Below are 16,185 nucleotides of genomic sequence, written 5' to 3'. Positions count from 1 at the left end.
TTTTTTTTTTTAAAGATTTTATTTATTTGACAGAGAGAGACACAGCGAGAGAGGGAACACAAGCAGGGGGAGTGGGAGAGGAAGAAGCAGGCTTCCCACGGAGCGGGGAGCCCGATGTGGGGCTCGATCCCAGGACCCCGGGATCATGACCTGAGCCGAAGGCAGACGCTTAACGACTGAGCCACCCAGGCGCCCCTTCTCCATTATTTTTAATGCTCTGAAAACTCTTCCTTTGATACTTAGGCTCATCCTAAATTAATGCGTATTTTGAAGGATTACAATTTATTTTTTAGAACTGTGTATCGTTCCCAACTATTGACTATTGCAGGGATGTGAATCCTGCATGTTCAGCTTCCTGCGGCAGGAGGCACCACTCTTGCTGTTAGTCTCCACAGTGAGAGGTGACCAGGAGGCCTGGGGCTCCCAGTGCCTCCCTAGCCTCCTGGAGCCCGTGTGGTTCCCAAAGTCACAAGGGTTCTGGTACAGTTTGGGTGATTTGTACGAAATGTTTAGTTAACTTTTATTAACACATTTGACCTGGCTAGCAAAGGAAGGGACCCAGCAGGCCTGAAGGGTATTCTTTCAACCCTTCTGTACACATCCTAGTGGACTTTTGCTTTGCCTTTCCTAAGGCCGTGGAAAACCCAAGAGAATACTGTGCTCTGTCTCTGTTGTCTTACCCCCTCAGTTTATTCTGATATTTCATTCTTTTTCTTTCCCATGCTGTTTTATAAAACTATTTATTTCCTTTCAGCCACTATTTTATTTCTCTTGGCTTCCTCACTCCCCGATTCCTTTTTAAAATTAATATTATATATTTCACATGGTCCAGTTTGGAATTTTTTCACAGACAATTGACAGTAATGAGGAATTAAAAACCCATGTGACAAATTATTAGGTCATTTCCAGATATATCACTTAAAAATGTTTATATTTCAGAGAGATAATATATGAAAGCAAAAGATGATGTGTGTATGCAGTGAGTTCAGGTGGTTCAAGTGGGTGAACTTATTTCTTAAAGCAAATCTCCGTCCCACCCTTATTCTTCCTTTCCTCTCTCTGGCATCAACCATAGGTACTAATTTTACTAATTTCTATTTTATCATATGCATATATAAGCAGATCAATCTATTTCTTTGTAAGATTTAAAATGTATATTTTGAGACTCTATAGGGTGGTATTTTTGGTTTTTTTTTTTTAAGTTGTGAGTGAGGCCAGTAGTATTCATACTTTATGAAGTATGGTACTCTACCATAAAGTTTATTTGTGAAGTCAATACTGATCTTGCGTACCAGCATAAAGATCTATCTTGTATACCTTCCAGTGTTAGTGATCAGAAATGTTCTATTTTCGGTTGTGTTCAGTTTCATACTGATTTTGACCTGACCCTTTGATTGGGAACATAAAGTACAAATAGTTTGACAGGTATGTGGAGTTTTAGGTGACTGGATGTTCTATTCTGATACTAATCTATTTGGCAAAAACGTACTGAGCAGCTTATCCTCCAGTTTTCATTTCATCCTGACTTTCTCCAAGCACTTTATAAGAGCGCATTATAGTTAGGATCTGAGGCACAAAGCAGTTGAGATTTTCACAGGCACACCCCAGGACTTGGTAATGGAACCAAGCAACATCACCCAAGATTCCTGGCTCCTGGCTTTCTGAACCAATTCAGAATACTTTAGAAATGCATTAAAACTTTGCCAGCTGTAGAGGTAGTCAGATGTAATTTGACACCGGTTCTTTCCAGAAATCGTAGATTACACCCCCACCCCCAAAAAAACCTTTTAAAAGGCTCCAGTTAAAGATCTTTTTCCATCCTGTATTTCCTCATTTTTCAGTCTGTTTGGTTTTCAGTTTTCCTTTCCCACCTACTGTTCCTCCTAAAACTGCCCCAACAGATTTTACATAGATTTATGTTACTGATCCATTTTGCAGTCTTAATGTTCTAATTCAAAACTCGTGTATTAATGCGTACACTATCTACATTCCTGGAAAGTTATTCCAGTAGACTATCCTGGAAAATGACCAGGGGAAGGCTCCTGGCATTGCTTTTAAGTCTTTAGGGGAAAAAAAGAAGATACAAAAAAAACCAAAAACAAAACCCAGAGTATTTGGAAGAGTTGTTAAGGCATGAGGCCACGAGAAACAACTTGTTAAGTTCCCATGATTGCTGGCTTACTAGCACTTATTTTAAGAGACACACTTATTTGAGTGTGTCTGTAATGTTGCCATCCCTCGGTTTGCCTATATTTAAATTGTGTATGAGATTGTTGCCCTTGAATTGGTGGAGGTGGTTCTAAAGCCTCCAGTTTAAAGATGCTATTTAAACTCGGTATTATTTTGACAGTGTAGCACCCTCCCCACACACTTTTTATTCTTTTGAACTGCTAATTGTATAGAAGGTAGCAGTGTAACTTCTTTGACGTCTGTTAAACATATCTACAAATTCTGTTGGCATTCTGCTGGAGACAGGTCCTTGATGAGAACTGTACTGTCTGTCCCTGGTGGCCTAGGTCCTGCTCTGTGTCGTCTGCTGTTGGTGATAAGTTTACATTGTAAAAGAACCTTCCACCTGAAAGTTCCTGGAGTCTTAGATGAACACACACAGTTCAGTTTTGACACAATCAGTGCTGGAATAGAGGACAGTAGCGGACATTTATCACTCTGTGTGGACAGAAAGAACACACTGTCTTGTGCTAAAACTGGTTCTGTCTTTAAGCTTACAAATGAGGATCCTGACCGAGGGCAGCCATGAATTTTCAAGATGACCTGTGATATCCTTATTATGAAATGTACTTGATAGTCTAAACCTTGGTAAATGAAACTTTTGTTCAGTAGATGGACATGTGCTTATTAGTATCTTACTCTATGTTCTAGGCATTTGAGAATTGATTTCACAAAGTACAGTGGGTATGGTCCTGGTAGTAATCTAGGGAATGAACCAAGTTTAGAGACCACTTTTTCTTTTTTAACGATTTATTTATGAGAGAGAGAGAGAGAGAGAGGAGGAGCAGAAGGAGAGGGAGAGAGAATCCCAAGCAGACTCCACGCCCGGTGTGGAGCCCGACGTGGGGCTCCATCTCACAACCCTGAGATCACGATCTGGGCTGAAACCCAAGAGTCTGATGCTCAACTGACTGCACCACTCAGGCAACACTAAAGTCCACTTTTATATTCATGAGTTTTTTCAAATTCTTGTTACAAACCCAAGAGAAAAAATTAGCCCATTAGAGAGGTTACATAACTAGCTTGTGTTCTACCCAGCTAGTAAATAACAGCCTAAGTCTTCTATGTTCACGTGCTTTCTACCGTGCTACCACCTCCTGTAATGTATAATTAGTAACATCTGTGTATTTTAGAATATTACAACAGCCCTGCAATCCCAATAATGCATTTGTATATTTTAGAGCTCTATGGAAACCCTGAAATCCAAGTAGTATAGATATTCATATCTTACTTTACGAAGACGTTGGAGTCCTAGAAAATTGTGTCTTGCCCAATGACACAAAACTGTAGAACTGAGTGGGGCTTACACCTACTCCCCATCCTGAATTCCCTGCTCTTTCTACTCAGCACACTGAAGGCTAGTATCACTTCTCAGCAACATTTATTGAGTTATGTGTAGTACACTGTGCCAGATGCTGTGAATTCATGGGGGAGAAATAAAATGACACACCTACGCTCCCCTTTATAATGTAATGGCGGCGTTAGGACAGCCACATGAGAAAAATACCTACTGCTCAGTATCATTAAACTGTATAAGCAAAAGTAAACCAGTGTAACACAGTGAAGTAAATGTGTCACTTCCAATGGTAAACAGTTTGGAGCATTATCTGGCTGGTATCAAGCAGCCTTCTGAGAAGTTTTTAATGCTCATACCCGCTGGTTGCTTCTAGGACCATATACCAGTAGTCATCTTCAGCCTCTTCAGATCCACAGGCTGCTTCTCTGTAATCTATAACCATGTTCAGCCCTCTTCTATTTTAAGAGGAAAAATCTGGACAGTTGCCCCCGGTTCACTACTCCTTCCTGTTCCTGCCTCATTTATCAGCCCATGTCATCCTCCCCTGCTTGTCAGCTGCCCTTCTAATCAAAACTTCTCAAAATGTTGACTGTACACTCTTTTCTGGTTGTTCCTTTTATTTTCCTTCATGACCCTGCTTCCTCTGCCTGTCCCTTAAACATCAGTGTCCCAGAGAGTTCTATTGTTCTGCTGTTCTTACTAATAATATTTCCTATATGGTGATGATGTCACAATCTTCCCCTCCAGCTCACAGTTGTCACCCAACTGCAGACTGTTTCCTTGGATAGTCCACAAATGCCTCAGGCTGAATGTGTATACAGTGGGATTCATAATTTTCTTCTGCAAAACTCAATCTCTTCATATTTTCTGTTTACTTAATGGTATCATCAGTCACCTGGTCACCTGTACTAGAAACCTGAGGGTCAGTCTTTACCTTCTCCTCAGCCCCCATAATTCCTGAAAAGCTTGCTTTCTAAATTGACCTTGAATCTGCCACTGTTTTACTGTATCACCTCAGGCCCTCGTCATCTCTCTCCTGTTTTGTTTTTGGTGTTTTTTTTAAAAAAAAAACATTTTACAGCATTGCACTTTATTTTTTATTGAAGTGTAACTAACATATAATGTTATATTAGTTTCAGATGTACAGCAATCCTGTACATCACTCAATACTCACCATGATAAGTGTAGTTAGTATGCAATGTTATTACATGCATATAACATTATTAGAATATTATTACATACATACAACATACATACAACGTTATTACCATATTATTGACTATATTCCTTATGCTGTTCTTTTTATTTTATCTCCATGACTATTTTATAACTGGAAGTCTGTATCTTTTAATCCTTTTTATCTATTTTGCCCATCTCCCCACCTGTCTCCCATCTGTCAACCATCAGTTTTTCTTTGTATTTAAAAGTCTGGTTTTTGGGGCGCCTGGGTGGCTCAGTCGGTTAAGCATCTGCCTTCGGCTCAGGTCATGATCCCAGGGTCCTGGGATCGAACCCCACGTCGGGCTCTCTGCTCAGCAGGAGCCTGCTTCTCCCTCTCCCTGCTGCTCCCCCTGCTTGTATTCTCTCTCTCTCTGTCAAATAAATAAATAAAATCTTTTTAAAAAAATTTTTAAAAAATTAAAGTCCAGTTTTGGGGTGCCTGGGTGGCTCAGTCTGTTGGGCATCCAACTCTTGATTTCTGCTCAGGTCATGAGATCAAGCCCCGCATCGGGCTCCGTGCTCAGTGGGGAGTCTGCTTGAGATTCTCTCCTCCTTCTGCCCCTCCTCCCCCTCCCAAATAAATACATAAATAAAATCTTTAAAAAAAAAAGGTCTGTTTTTTTGTTTTGTTTTGTTTTCTAAATTCCATATATAAGTGAAATCACATGGTATTTGTTTTTCTCTCTCTGACTTATTTCATTTAGCATAATGCCCTCTAGGTCCATCCATTTCGTCCCAAATGGCAAGATCTCATTCTTTTTTATGGCTGCGTAATATTCCATTGCATGTGTGTATGTATATATATGTGTGTGTATATATATACCACATCTTCTGTATCCATTCATCTGTTGATGGATGCTTGGGTTGCTTCCTTATCTTGGCTATTGTAAGTAATGCTGCAATAAACATAGGGGTGCATATACCTTTTCAAATTAGTGGTTTCATTTTTGGGGGGTAAATATTCAGTAGAGAAAATACTGGATTATATGGTTTCTCTATTTTTAATTTTTGGAGGAACCTCCATACAGTTTTCTACAGTGGCTGAACCAATTGACATTCCCACCAACAGTGCATGAGGGTTCCATTTACTCCACATCCTCTCCCAACACTTATTTCTTGTGTTTTTGATAGTAGCCATTCTGACTGATGTGAGGTGGTGTCTTATTGTGGTTTTGATATGCATTTCCCTGATGATTAGTGATACTGAGCATCTTTTCATGGGCCTGTTGGGCCACCTGTAGTCTTCTTTGGAAAAGTGTCTATTCGGATCCTCTGCCCATTTTTTAATCAGATCATTTGGTTTTTTTAGTGTTGAGTTGTATAAGTTCTTTATACATTTTGGATACTAACCCCTTATTGGATATATCATTTGCAAATGTCTTTTCCCATCTAGTAGGTTGCCTTTTTGTTTTGTTGATGGTTTCCTTTGCTGTGCAAAAGCTTTTTATTTTGATGTAGATCCAATAGTTTATTTTTGCTTTTATTTTCCTTGCCTGAGATATCCTATATTTTTATAGTATCCTTCTAGCTCTTCTCCCTACTTTCAGTATATATTCCTTCATATTCATCAGCTATTTGATTGTCAGAATGAGTTTTCCAGAAGATTTGGTTGTTATATTCCCTTCCTTAAAACCTGTTAATTTCTTCTTCTTTTCTATGGAATAAAGTTCAGCTTCTTAATGTAGCACACATGATCTCCTCTGAGGTTCCTGTTGAGTTAGTCCTGATGCTGTTTTCTGTTAGACCACATATATTCACATTGTTATACCTTTTTTTCATGATATCCCTTCTTCTTAGAGTACTCTTTATTTTCCTTAGTAAAAAGCTTGTCATCTGATAGTTCAAACTACAGAAGTCAATTGCCTGTATTTTGATTCATATTTAATATAGATCATAGACCAGCCCCTCAAGATAATGGGTTAGCAGGCTGTCAGAAATTAGCATGTTTTTAATATTACCTGTTTTAACCTATGTATGAGTACTGAGAGGATGCTGGAGTTGGACCCGTAGCTGAAGTTAGACACTGAAGACTCTACCCAAACTCAAAACCAAAAGAAACGACATTCTGTATTAGTCAGGATTGGGTCCATTTGTAAGTAACTGAAAAATTGAACAGTGGCTTAAATAAAACAGAGGGTTATGTATCTTTCACTGAAATTTCCGGAGATGTGCAATCTAGCACCACTATGGCAGCTCAGTTCCATGAAGTCCTCAGGGACTTAAATTCCTTTTGGCTCGGGACGCCTGGGTGGCTCAGTCATTAAGCATCTGCCTTCGGCTCAGGTCATGATCCCAGGGTCCTGGGATTGAGCCCCGCTTCGGGCTCCCTGCTCAGGAGGAAGCCTGCTTCTCCCTCTCCCACTCCCCCTGCTTGTGTTACCTCTCTCGCTGTGTCTCTCTCTGTCAAATAAATAAATAAAATCTTAAAAAAGAAATTCCTTTCGGCTCTTTGCTCCACCTTCCTGCTTGGGCCCATAGTGCAAAGTAGCATTTGTTTTCTAGGCAAAAGAATCGACCCAGAGACAAAGAAGGAGGCAAAGGATACACTCTGGCTGTCTTTTAAGGATGATTCCCAGAAGCTGCCATAGACTATTTCTATCTCATCAACTAGAATTTAGCCATATACTCATTCCTAAGTACTATGTACACAGTTAAAAATTCTTTTACTGAGGTGCCTGGGTGGCTCAGTCGGTTACATGTCCAACTCTTGATCTCAGCTCAGGTCTTGATCTCAGGGTTGTGAGTTCAAACCCTGCATTGGGCTCCATGCTGGGTGTGGAGCCTACTTAAAAAAAGTTCTTTTCTATGGAAGAAGAGGAGAATGGATTTTGAGGGATAAATATCAAAGTAGTCCTACAAACTCTTTAGTCTGATGTTGAGTCTGCACCTTTTTTTTTAGTCCTTATTCCTCTTACTTACCACATAAACCCTATGTACCAGCAAAAAGTCTTCCTGTTACCCTTGACTGGAAATGATTGTCTCCTCATCTACATCTTGTGGCACTGTTAATCCGTATTAAAATTATCATATGCTGAACTGCATTGCTGTCATTTTTCTGCATACATAGCTCCCCTAAATCGTAAGGTCTCACCACAGTGTAAATTCCTGGGGACAGTGACCGTGTCTTATATGTCTGCAAGGCCTGGGCTAGTGCCTTATAAATAATTGGTTAGCAATAAAAGTTTCTTATATGGCCAATAAATAACTTTGACGATTTCTTGGTTTCTTGTAGAATTTTAGGAAAGGAAGATGGATCAGCCTAGTGGAAGGAGTTTTATGCAAGTATTATGTGAAAAATATAGTCCTGAAAATTTCCCTTACCGTCGTGGTCCTGGGATGGGAGTCCATGTCCCAGCCACACCTCAGGGCTCTCCTATGAAAGGTAAGAAAGATGTGACCTAAAACGTTTACTTACTGGAGCTTAGTACTTAGGACCTCAAACCAGAATATTGTCTTGTTTGCAGATTATTTCCTTTATTTCGGAATTAGAATTGCATAGTCTCCCTGGTCATGACTTCAATTTTTTGAAAAACTCAAAAGGATTTCTTTTCCTCCTGATTGGCCAGAAGGCATCTTAGTTGCACAAGACACAATATTTGAGTTGTAAGGTTTCAAATACGTATTCTGTTGAGGAGCTTGGAGGATGCGAGACAGTACAAGACTGGTGTGTGTCCTCAAAAACCTTACAGCCTAACTGGATTACAAGATATTCACATTTACAGACATATAACACAAGGCAGCTTATGTTGAACCAAATGATTGGCACAAAAATTTAGGAGAGTGTTAATTAGTATGATCAGGAAAGGATTCAAAGCTATGAGACTTGAACTAACCCTTTAAGAATATAGAACTTGGTTAGAGGGGAGATCAAGACATTCTAGGAGAAGGGTTATGGTGTGAGAGAGATCTACAACATGGAGAAATGTGCAAGGTGTGTCTCTCACTTACATCGTAGCCTCATTTGTATTTAATAGTTCTTGGAAGTAGTTCTTTGTGAGTATGGGAGATCAGGATGGAACAGTGTTTTAGTTCTTGTGTTCCTCAATACAACTTGTCTTACCACTCCATATAAACTGGAATGGCAGAAAGAAGTAGATTTCTTACTTGGTCATTTTTTTTTTTTCAGGATCCATTCCGATTCTGAAAAATTTGATAGAGAAAAGTACTGAGTTGAAAAATTATGTAATTTGAGGCCTCCATGAATAAAATATTTCCTGAGTCCTTATTTTATACCAAAGAGGGAAAAAGTGGTTGGATTCTCATGTCTATCCTTTCTACGAGGACAAATGTGGTTATTGACACATGTGTTTTTGAATCAGGCAGTAGTTTAACTACCCCAGTTTGACCAAATTCATTAAATAGTTTAAGACTCTGAAACAGTTTCTCCCACTACAATTATGTATTTTTAAAAGTCTGATTTTCATAAGGGACACATTCTATGTGGATATGAAATGGAAATGATTGATAGACAAGAAAGACCTAGATTTTTAAATGGATCCACTTAAGCAAGGAAGATTTCTTCAATGATATGAATTTGAAGAACAGAAGTGGTTTCATAGTAGACCATCTAATAGTTTGAGATAATTTTCAAGGGCAGCAATAGGCAGAAATACACATCAGACAAAAAAGAGCTCTCCAGAATGATACTTTTGAACTAAATTTAAAAAAAGAAAGAATTGAGGCCAATTAGAAGACAGTGGGAGTCCAGATGAATCACATGTTCTAGTGTTCAGATGATGAGATGACAGCAAGGATGATAGCTGTATTGTTGGTAGTTGAGATCAACCATCCTGCCAGGGGTAAAGCCTGCAAGACTGTTTTGGTGGTACTGGTCCAGTATTTTTAATCTCCTCCTGGGCCATATTTGGCGGTTTCCCATTAGAATTCAGTACCCTTGGACCCCATCATATTCTCTTTTTTTTTTCCTCAGGTCCTCATGTAATTTCACACTATTTGATTTTGATTCCTGGGGGCTGAATATATGTTAGACAAGAATTAGGCTGATTTAAAAAGTGTTGTGTTTCCCCCATGATTCAGATCGCCTCAACCTCCCAAGTGTGCTGGTGTTGAACAGCTGTGGAATAACATGTGCAGGAGACGAAAAAGAAATTGCTGCCTTCTGTGCTCATGTGTCGGAACTAGATCTTTCTGACAACAAACTCGAAGACTGGCATGAGGTAGTTTTTATATTCCTGCATTTTGGTGACTTCTGATGAATTCTGGTTCTCACTTGAGATTCTCATTTCTGTGTCTCAAGATAAATAATTGACTGCTTCAGCTGTTCTGTGGTGATTTTTTTCAGCTAACGTTGTTATTGCTAATTTGTTTTTCATTAATATGGAAAGCACTGGGGGGCGCCTGGGTGGCTCAGTTGGTTAAGCGACTGCCTTCAGCTCAGGTCATGATCCTGGAGTCCCGGGATCGAGTCCCGCATCGGGCTCCCTGCTCGGCAGGGAGTCTGCTTCTCCCTCTGACCCTCCCCCCTCTCATGTGCTCTCTCTCATTCTCTCTCTCTCAAATAAATAAATAAAATCTTTAAAAAAAAAAAAAAATATGGAAAGCACTGGGGAGCTTTTTTCCAGGCATCAAGAGGTTAATAAGACACAGAGGTTTAGACTGCTGACCATGCATTGGGCTTTTTACTGTCTCACTAGTGTACACATCCTGTGTTCATTCTGTACCACCACTTCAACATTTAGTGCTCTAAATTGACATGAAAATTGCCTAAGCTCGAAACTCAGATTACAAAAATATTTATTTTTGGTACTGAAATTCACTCCAAATATTTTAGAACTTTTCCTTATTTTATGAAGTCTCCTAGTTGTTTTGACATAACTGATGTCTTTTGACCTCAGAGTAAGGCACACCAAGTACACAAATAAAAATATTACAACATTCTTTCTTATTATTTATGTAACATTGCCTACATGATGATAACATTACCTCGTGGAAGCTATGCTTAAGAATCAGGAAAAATTAGTTCTTTCACCTTGATTCATTCCCCTGCCTTAATTTAGGATCTTCTTTCTTGAGAAAGCTTCCTGATGGATTTTCCTGCCTCTGGTTTTATTCTGCTTCCTGTAAGCTGTCTTCTATAGTGCGACCAGACTCCTTTTAATCAATGAAATAAGATTATGACACTCTTGCTTAAAGTCCTGTAGTTGCTTTTCACTGCCTAGAAACTAAGGCCTGAACTCTCTAAATGTAGCCTTCCACCATATGGCTCTTGCCTACTTTTAGAGCTCTATCTCCATCTTTAGCCATATGCTTTTTCTTGCAGCTCATGATAAACTCTTGACATGAAAAGCTTCCTTGCTTTTATTCATTCTGAATCTACTGCTTTTTCCTTGTCTACCTGATCTCCTCCTATGTATCTTTCAAGACTTGGCCCAAGTCGCTATTCCTCTATGAAACTTTCCCTGGTTCTTGCTCAGGCAGAGGCAGATTATTCCAGTACCTATATCATGATGCTGTGATAAATGCAATCACTTATCACAATGTAGTGCAATCTCTTGCTTACTTGACAGTTTTCCTACTAGACTGTGAGTTTATTCAAAGTAGAGATTTTTGTCTTTATTACCCTCAGCACCCAGAGTGTCATACTAGGTACTCAAATGTTTGTTGAATGCATTAATGAACAAATGATTGCATCTTAAGGATTGATCAAGACCACTTGGTCCAACTTTTCCTATGATCTTAAGAAACTCACTTAATCCTTTAGTGCTTCACTTTGCTCAACCCTAAGACAGGGCTGCAGATAAAATTAATCATTGAGGTGCTTTGTAGGTATTAAATGCTGTACAAATTCTAAGACAGCTTTTTTGTTTAAGAAAAATCTGTTTATAACCTAGTTTTCTTCAGCTTTTCTTACATTTATCTATTTCATAGTCTAGCTTAATCTGATAACTGTGCTTCTGGTTGTATTTCCTATTTTTATTGAGATGTTTACCAAATTCTTTGAGATGCATGTTGTTTGATTTTTAAGTGACTTGTTAATATATGCAGATTTACTGGGCTGTTCCAAGAAATAGTCTCTGTACATGTGTTTATTTATTAATTCATTTATCTAAACAACTGGTATAGTTCACTGTTCCACAAATTACAATCTGTGCCTTCTTGGTCCTTTGAGATGCTTAAGTGACGTGCGTGCTCTGTCCACACTGCACAGATGCCAAAAGAACTGCCTTGTTCATCCTCCTCCTCCCTGATTCCCACAGTAGTCTGCTGCTGAACGTCTGGTGAGAGTTTTTAACCTGCATGGGCAACAAGTCAGACCACATCTTCCTCTGAATCTTTTCGCCTATGTTCGTAGGCTGATTCCCTTAAATGTGTTTCTTTGGGAGTGTAAAATTTCAGAAAGGTTTTGTGCTTTGTGCTCTGACCATGTACATAAGCTAGGCTTTTGCCAACTGCCAACAGTTTCATAGTTTTATAGCTGCTGCCTCAGAAGAACAATCTATGTCAATATGGATCAGAACACAAAGTTCACACTAGGCAGTTCAGCCTTTTCTCTGCTTAGACAAAGGTCTACACTAAATGTTTTCCAGGCCACGTGGGCATATATGGACAGAGGGTCCTATGTTCCTTTGTGCTCAGTTTGTATCTTCTTACATGTGCTCTATAGTCTGTTTCCAGGCAGTTTTCAAATAAGTCTTCGCTGCTCTACCCTTTAGGCTTCCATCTTCCCATTTATTTTTGTTTTCATCATCCCTTTATTTTTTGTCCTTTGCTTTAACTGTAGTTGATTCCAATCTTCTAGAATATCTATCAGAGCACAGAGAGGTGGGAGAAGTACTGACAGCAGAAGCGTATTGATTTTTAGGATTGATTAAACTTTTTGCCAGGCTACTAATGCCTCATAGGTCACAGTTTTAAGACATTACATTTCAACCCCATTGCAACCCGTGTACCTGATTACCAAAAAGATAATTTGTCCCTGGCCATTAAGTAAGTTTATTTTGGCCTGTATTTGAGATAGCGATGTGGGACAAAAATAATATAGTTTGTTCTTTGAGTCTTTTGAGTGGTCACTAATGTTATAAGTAACTTCTTTTGTAGTTTAAACTACTGGCTGCTGGATATCCAGAGATAAAGATAAATACCAGTGAGAGGTGTAATACTGTGGAGGGAGGCAAAGATCTGTCTCCATCGTTCTAAAATTGGGCATCTGCGTGTGAAAAAAGATGCATTTTTTAGCTCTTGACTTGAATTTTAGCTAAGTACATTTTCGTCTCACCTTTCCCAAGGCATCTCCTTTTTCCTCCCTTCCTTATCAAAACCATTTTATAAAAGAAATTAAACCAAGTAGTTGAGAGGAGAGAGGAATTAGCCCCTCAGGTGAGGCAGAGAATAGCTTGGGTATAAGTTACAGATGGTTATCTTACAACCCTTTCCCCATTTTTCTTAAAACTTTAGTTTCTTCATTTTTAGAAGCCAGAGTTAGAGGGTCCTCAATTAAATCATAGAATTGTGGAGACCTAGAAGGTCATGTAAGTTCATCTCCGTGTTTCTGCACATGAACAACACAGGTTTGAACTGCATGGGTTTGTTTGCATGCAGACTTCTTACAGGACAGTACTGTAAATAAATTTCCTCTTCCTTATGGTGTTCTTAATAATATTTTCTCTAGGTGGGTGGGGCAGGGACTAAATGGGTGATGGGAATTAAGGAGGGCACTTGTGATGAGCATTGGGTGTTAATATGTAAGTGATGAATCACTAAATTCTACTCCTGAAACCAATATTACACTATCTATTAACTAACCCGAATTTAAATTAAAACTTGAAACATAAAAAAAAAAAAGGTTTGCTATAAAAGAGGCTCTCTCTCTCTTTTTTTTTTTTTTGAGATGGGGAAAGAGAGAGACAGAGAGGGCGAGGAGGGGCAGAGGGAGAGACAGAGTACCAAGCAGGCTCCACGCCCAGCACAGAGCCCAACACGGGCTCAATCCCACGACCCTGAGATCATGACCTGAGCCGAAATCAAGAGTCGGACACTTCACCGACTGAGCCACCCAGGCGCCCCAAGAGGGTCTCTTTTGTGTAAAATTCTAAAATATCTAGAGATGTAAGTGTATATGTTGGAATATGCATACATTTTTTTTTTTTTCTGGGAAGAATCACAAAAATTTCATTTGTTCTGTTCGAATTTCATAACTGAAGATTTTGTTATTGTTTTGTTTTGACGTCACTGAGGATAGTGGGCTGTTGAATTTATAGTGTTTTTTAGTTTTCTTTATATTTCTCTATATGAAAACAAAACACGTTACTAAAACAAAACAAAAGCAAAACAAAAAAAATTTTTCTCTACCTCACTTTAAGAATACAGTCTATAATACACGCAAAATACAAACTATGTTAATCGACTGTTTACGTTATCTGTAAGGCTTCCTGTCCACAGTATGCTGTTAGTAGTTAAGTTTTGGAGGAGTCAAAATTTACCTGATGATTTTCAGCTTTGTAGGGTGTTGTGCCCCCTAACCTCTGCATTGTTCAAGGGTCAACTGTATCACCGTAGCTAGACGAGTCTTTTTCTTCTCGCAGTCAAATGCTCTACCACTGAGCTATACCCCCACGAGTCTTTTTCTTCTTGATTTTTAGAATTTAAGAAAGGTGAGTCCGTGTACTGTCCCAGAGACTTCCTGAATGTTTGTTTGGCAGACTTTGCTGTTAGGACATTTTTATAAGTAAATTTCCCTGTGTAAATAATATACTTTCTAAAATCTTATCGTTAATGTAAGGTTACCCCTGAATCCTTTTTAACTTTAGCCTCTTAAAGAATGTATTTATTTATTTCTAAAATACATTATTTTTTCCTGTTTGAATTATTATACTGTAGTCCAGTTGCAATTTTTTAGACTATTCCAAAGCTAATGAGTCATTATTTTAAATGTTTATTATCACGGGACAGCTGCATAGATGCAAAATATGAAGAAGATTTTATCACATAATTTCTGGGAGAATTCCTTCAAAAACCTTTAAATTATCCATTTGGGGATATTTTTTCTTTTTATTATAAAGATAAAATACGAGGAATGGTGGTTCGCAAGAGGTTTATGTTTTGTTTTTATTTAACTGGGGTTATATGATAATTGGTTATTCTTCATGCTGTACTTGGAGTGCAATTCCTCGTCATCTTCTTTTGCCCTTAAAAGAGTTGAAGCCAGGCGGCCATCATCCCGTGTGGGAGCCCTTCACAGCGCTGGTATTCAGGCGGTAGAGTGAGGTAGAGGACCGATCAGTGTGTGGACCATTTAGCTGTGTTGTAGCCACAGACTCCACTCCAAACCCTGGCCGTACGTCACACAAATGCTTGGTACCATTCGATCACTAAAGGGATCAGGCAAGAGAATATGCGCAGACTGGTATAAATTACTTATATTTCAAACTGAAGCCTAGTGTGTTTTTCTCTAAAAAATAGCTCATTTCTTCATTTGCAAAATGAAGATAAAAATGGTCCCACTTCACAAGGTTAGTGTGTGGCATAGCTGAACTAGCATGAGGACCGGGCCCTCTGACCTACTCTGAACCTTCTTGGAATTAGTCCACTTCGCGGTGATTTTAGAGCTCCTGACCTGTGTGGTCCGCACAAATCTGAGGTGAAGTGCACATTACTTTTTCTTTCCACCCGTAGTTCTCAACGCTGGCTGCCTTTTTGGCATAACCTATGGGGCTCTGACAAGAAACCGAATCTAGGTCCCAACCATGAAGCTTAGCTCACCTTTGAAGCTCCTGATTTAGTAGTTTATGGTAGAACCTGGGAATTCGTGTATTTTTGAAATTATACCAAGGATTTTATTTTTATTTTATTTTTTAAAAGATTTTACTTATTTATTTGAGAGAGAGAGAGAGTGAGAGGGAGAGGGAGAAGCTAACTTCCCACTGAGCAGAGAGCCTGATGTGGGACTCAATCCCAGGACCCCGAGATTATGACCCAGGCAGCTATTCAACATACTGAGCCACCGAGGCGCCCCATACCAATGATTTTAAATAGGACATATTAAAATAAAGATAAATACAATATAACATATAGCTAGGGTTGACATGTTGGTTCATACTATACTTATTATGTTAGTAATAGTTACATTTACTGAATGATTTTGTGCCATTAATTTATTCAGCAAACATTAAGCGCCCACTATGCAGTAATGAACTAGGTAAGTACTATCCCCGCTTTCATAGAGTTTATATCCTATTGGGGAATAGGTAAGAAAATAAATTTCTAAAAGGTGTACCAATCACTGTGTTAAATGCTTTACACATGTATCTCATTTAATCCAATCCACAGTCCTGGGAAACAGGTGGGTCCTGTTTTCTCTGTGTTACAAATGAGAACACTGAGACCTGGGAAGGTGAAATAACCCATCAGACCACACAGCTAGGAAGTGTTGGAACCTGGTTTGAACCCAGGTTTTTTGACTGTGAAACCAATCCTAACTA

At 39.0% G+C, this 16,185-nt stretch overlaps 1 protein-coding gene across 3 annotated transcripts in view; it reads left to right on the top strand.

Moving 5' to 3' along the window:
* Nucleotides 1-16,185, top strand: part of TBCEL (tubulin folding cofactor E like) — an 88,571-nt gene that overhangs the window by 24,445 nt on the left and 47,941 nt on the right. For all 3 annotated transcript variants that reach the window (XM_078058849.1, XM_036113883.2, XM_078058850.1), the window contains 2 exons: nucleotides 7,980-8,129; nucleotides 9,785-9,924. In XM_078058849.1, coding sequence (XP_077914975.1) covers nucleotides 7,997-8,129; nucleotides 9,785-9,924 — 273 coding nt within the window. In that variant the 5' untranslated portion in view covers nucleotides 7,980-7,996. The remainder of the gene's footprint in view (nucleotides 1-7,979; nucleotides 8,130-9,784; nucleotides 9,925-16,185) is intronic.

This window comes from Halichoerus grypus, chromosome 11 (assembly GCF_964656455.1).
Source record: "Halichoerus grypus chromosome 11, mHalGry1.hap1.1, whole genome shotgun sequence".
NCBI lineage: Eukaryota > Metazoa > Chordata > Mammalia > Carnivora > Phocidae > Halichoerus > Halichoerus grypus.
This window is presented reverse-complemented; position numbering and strand designations above follow the sequence as displayed.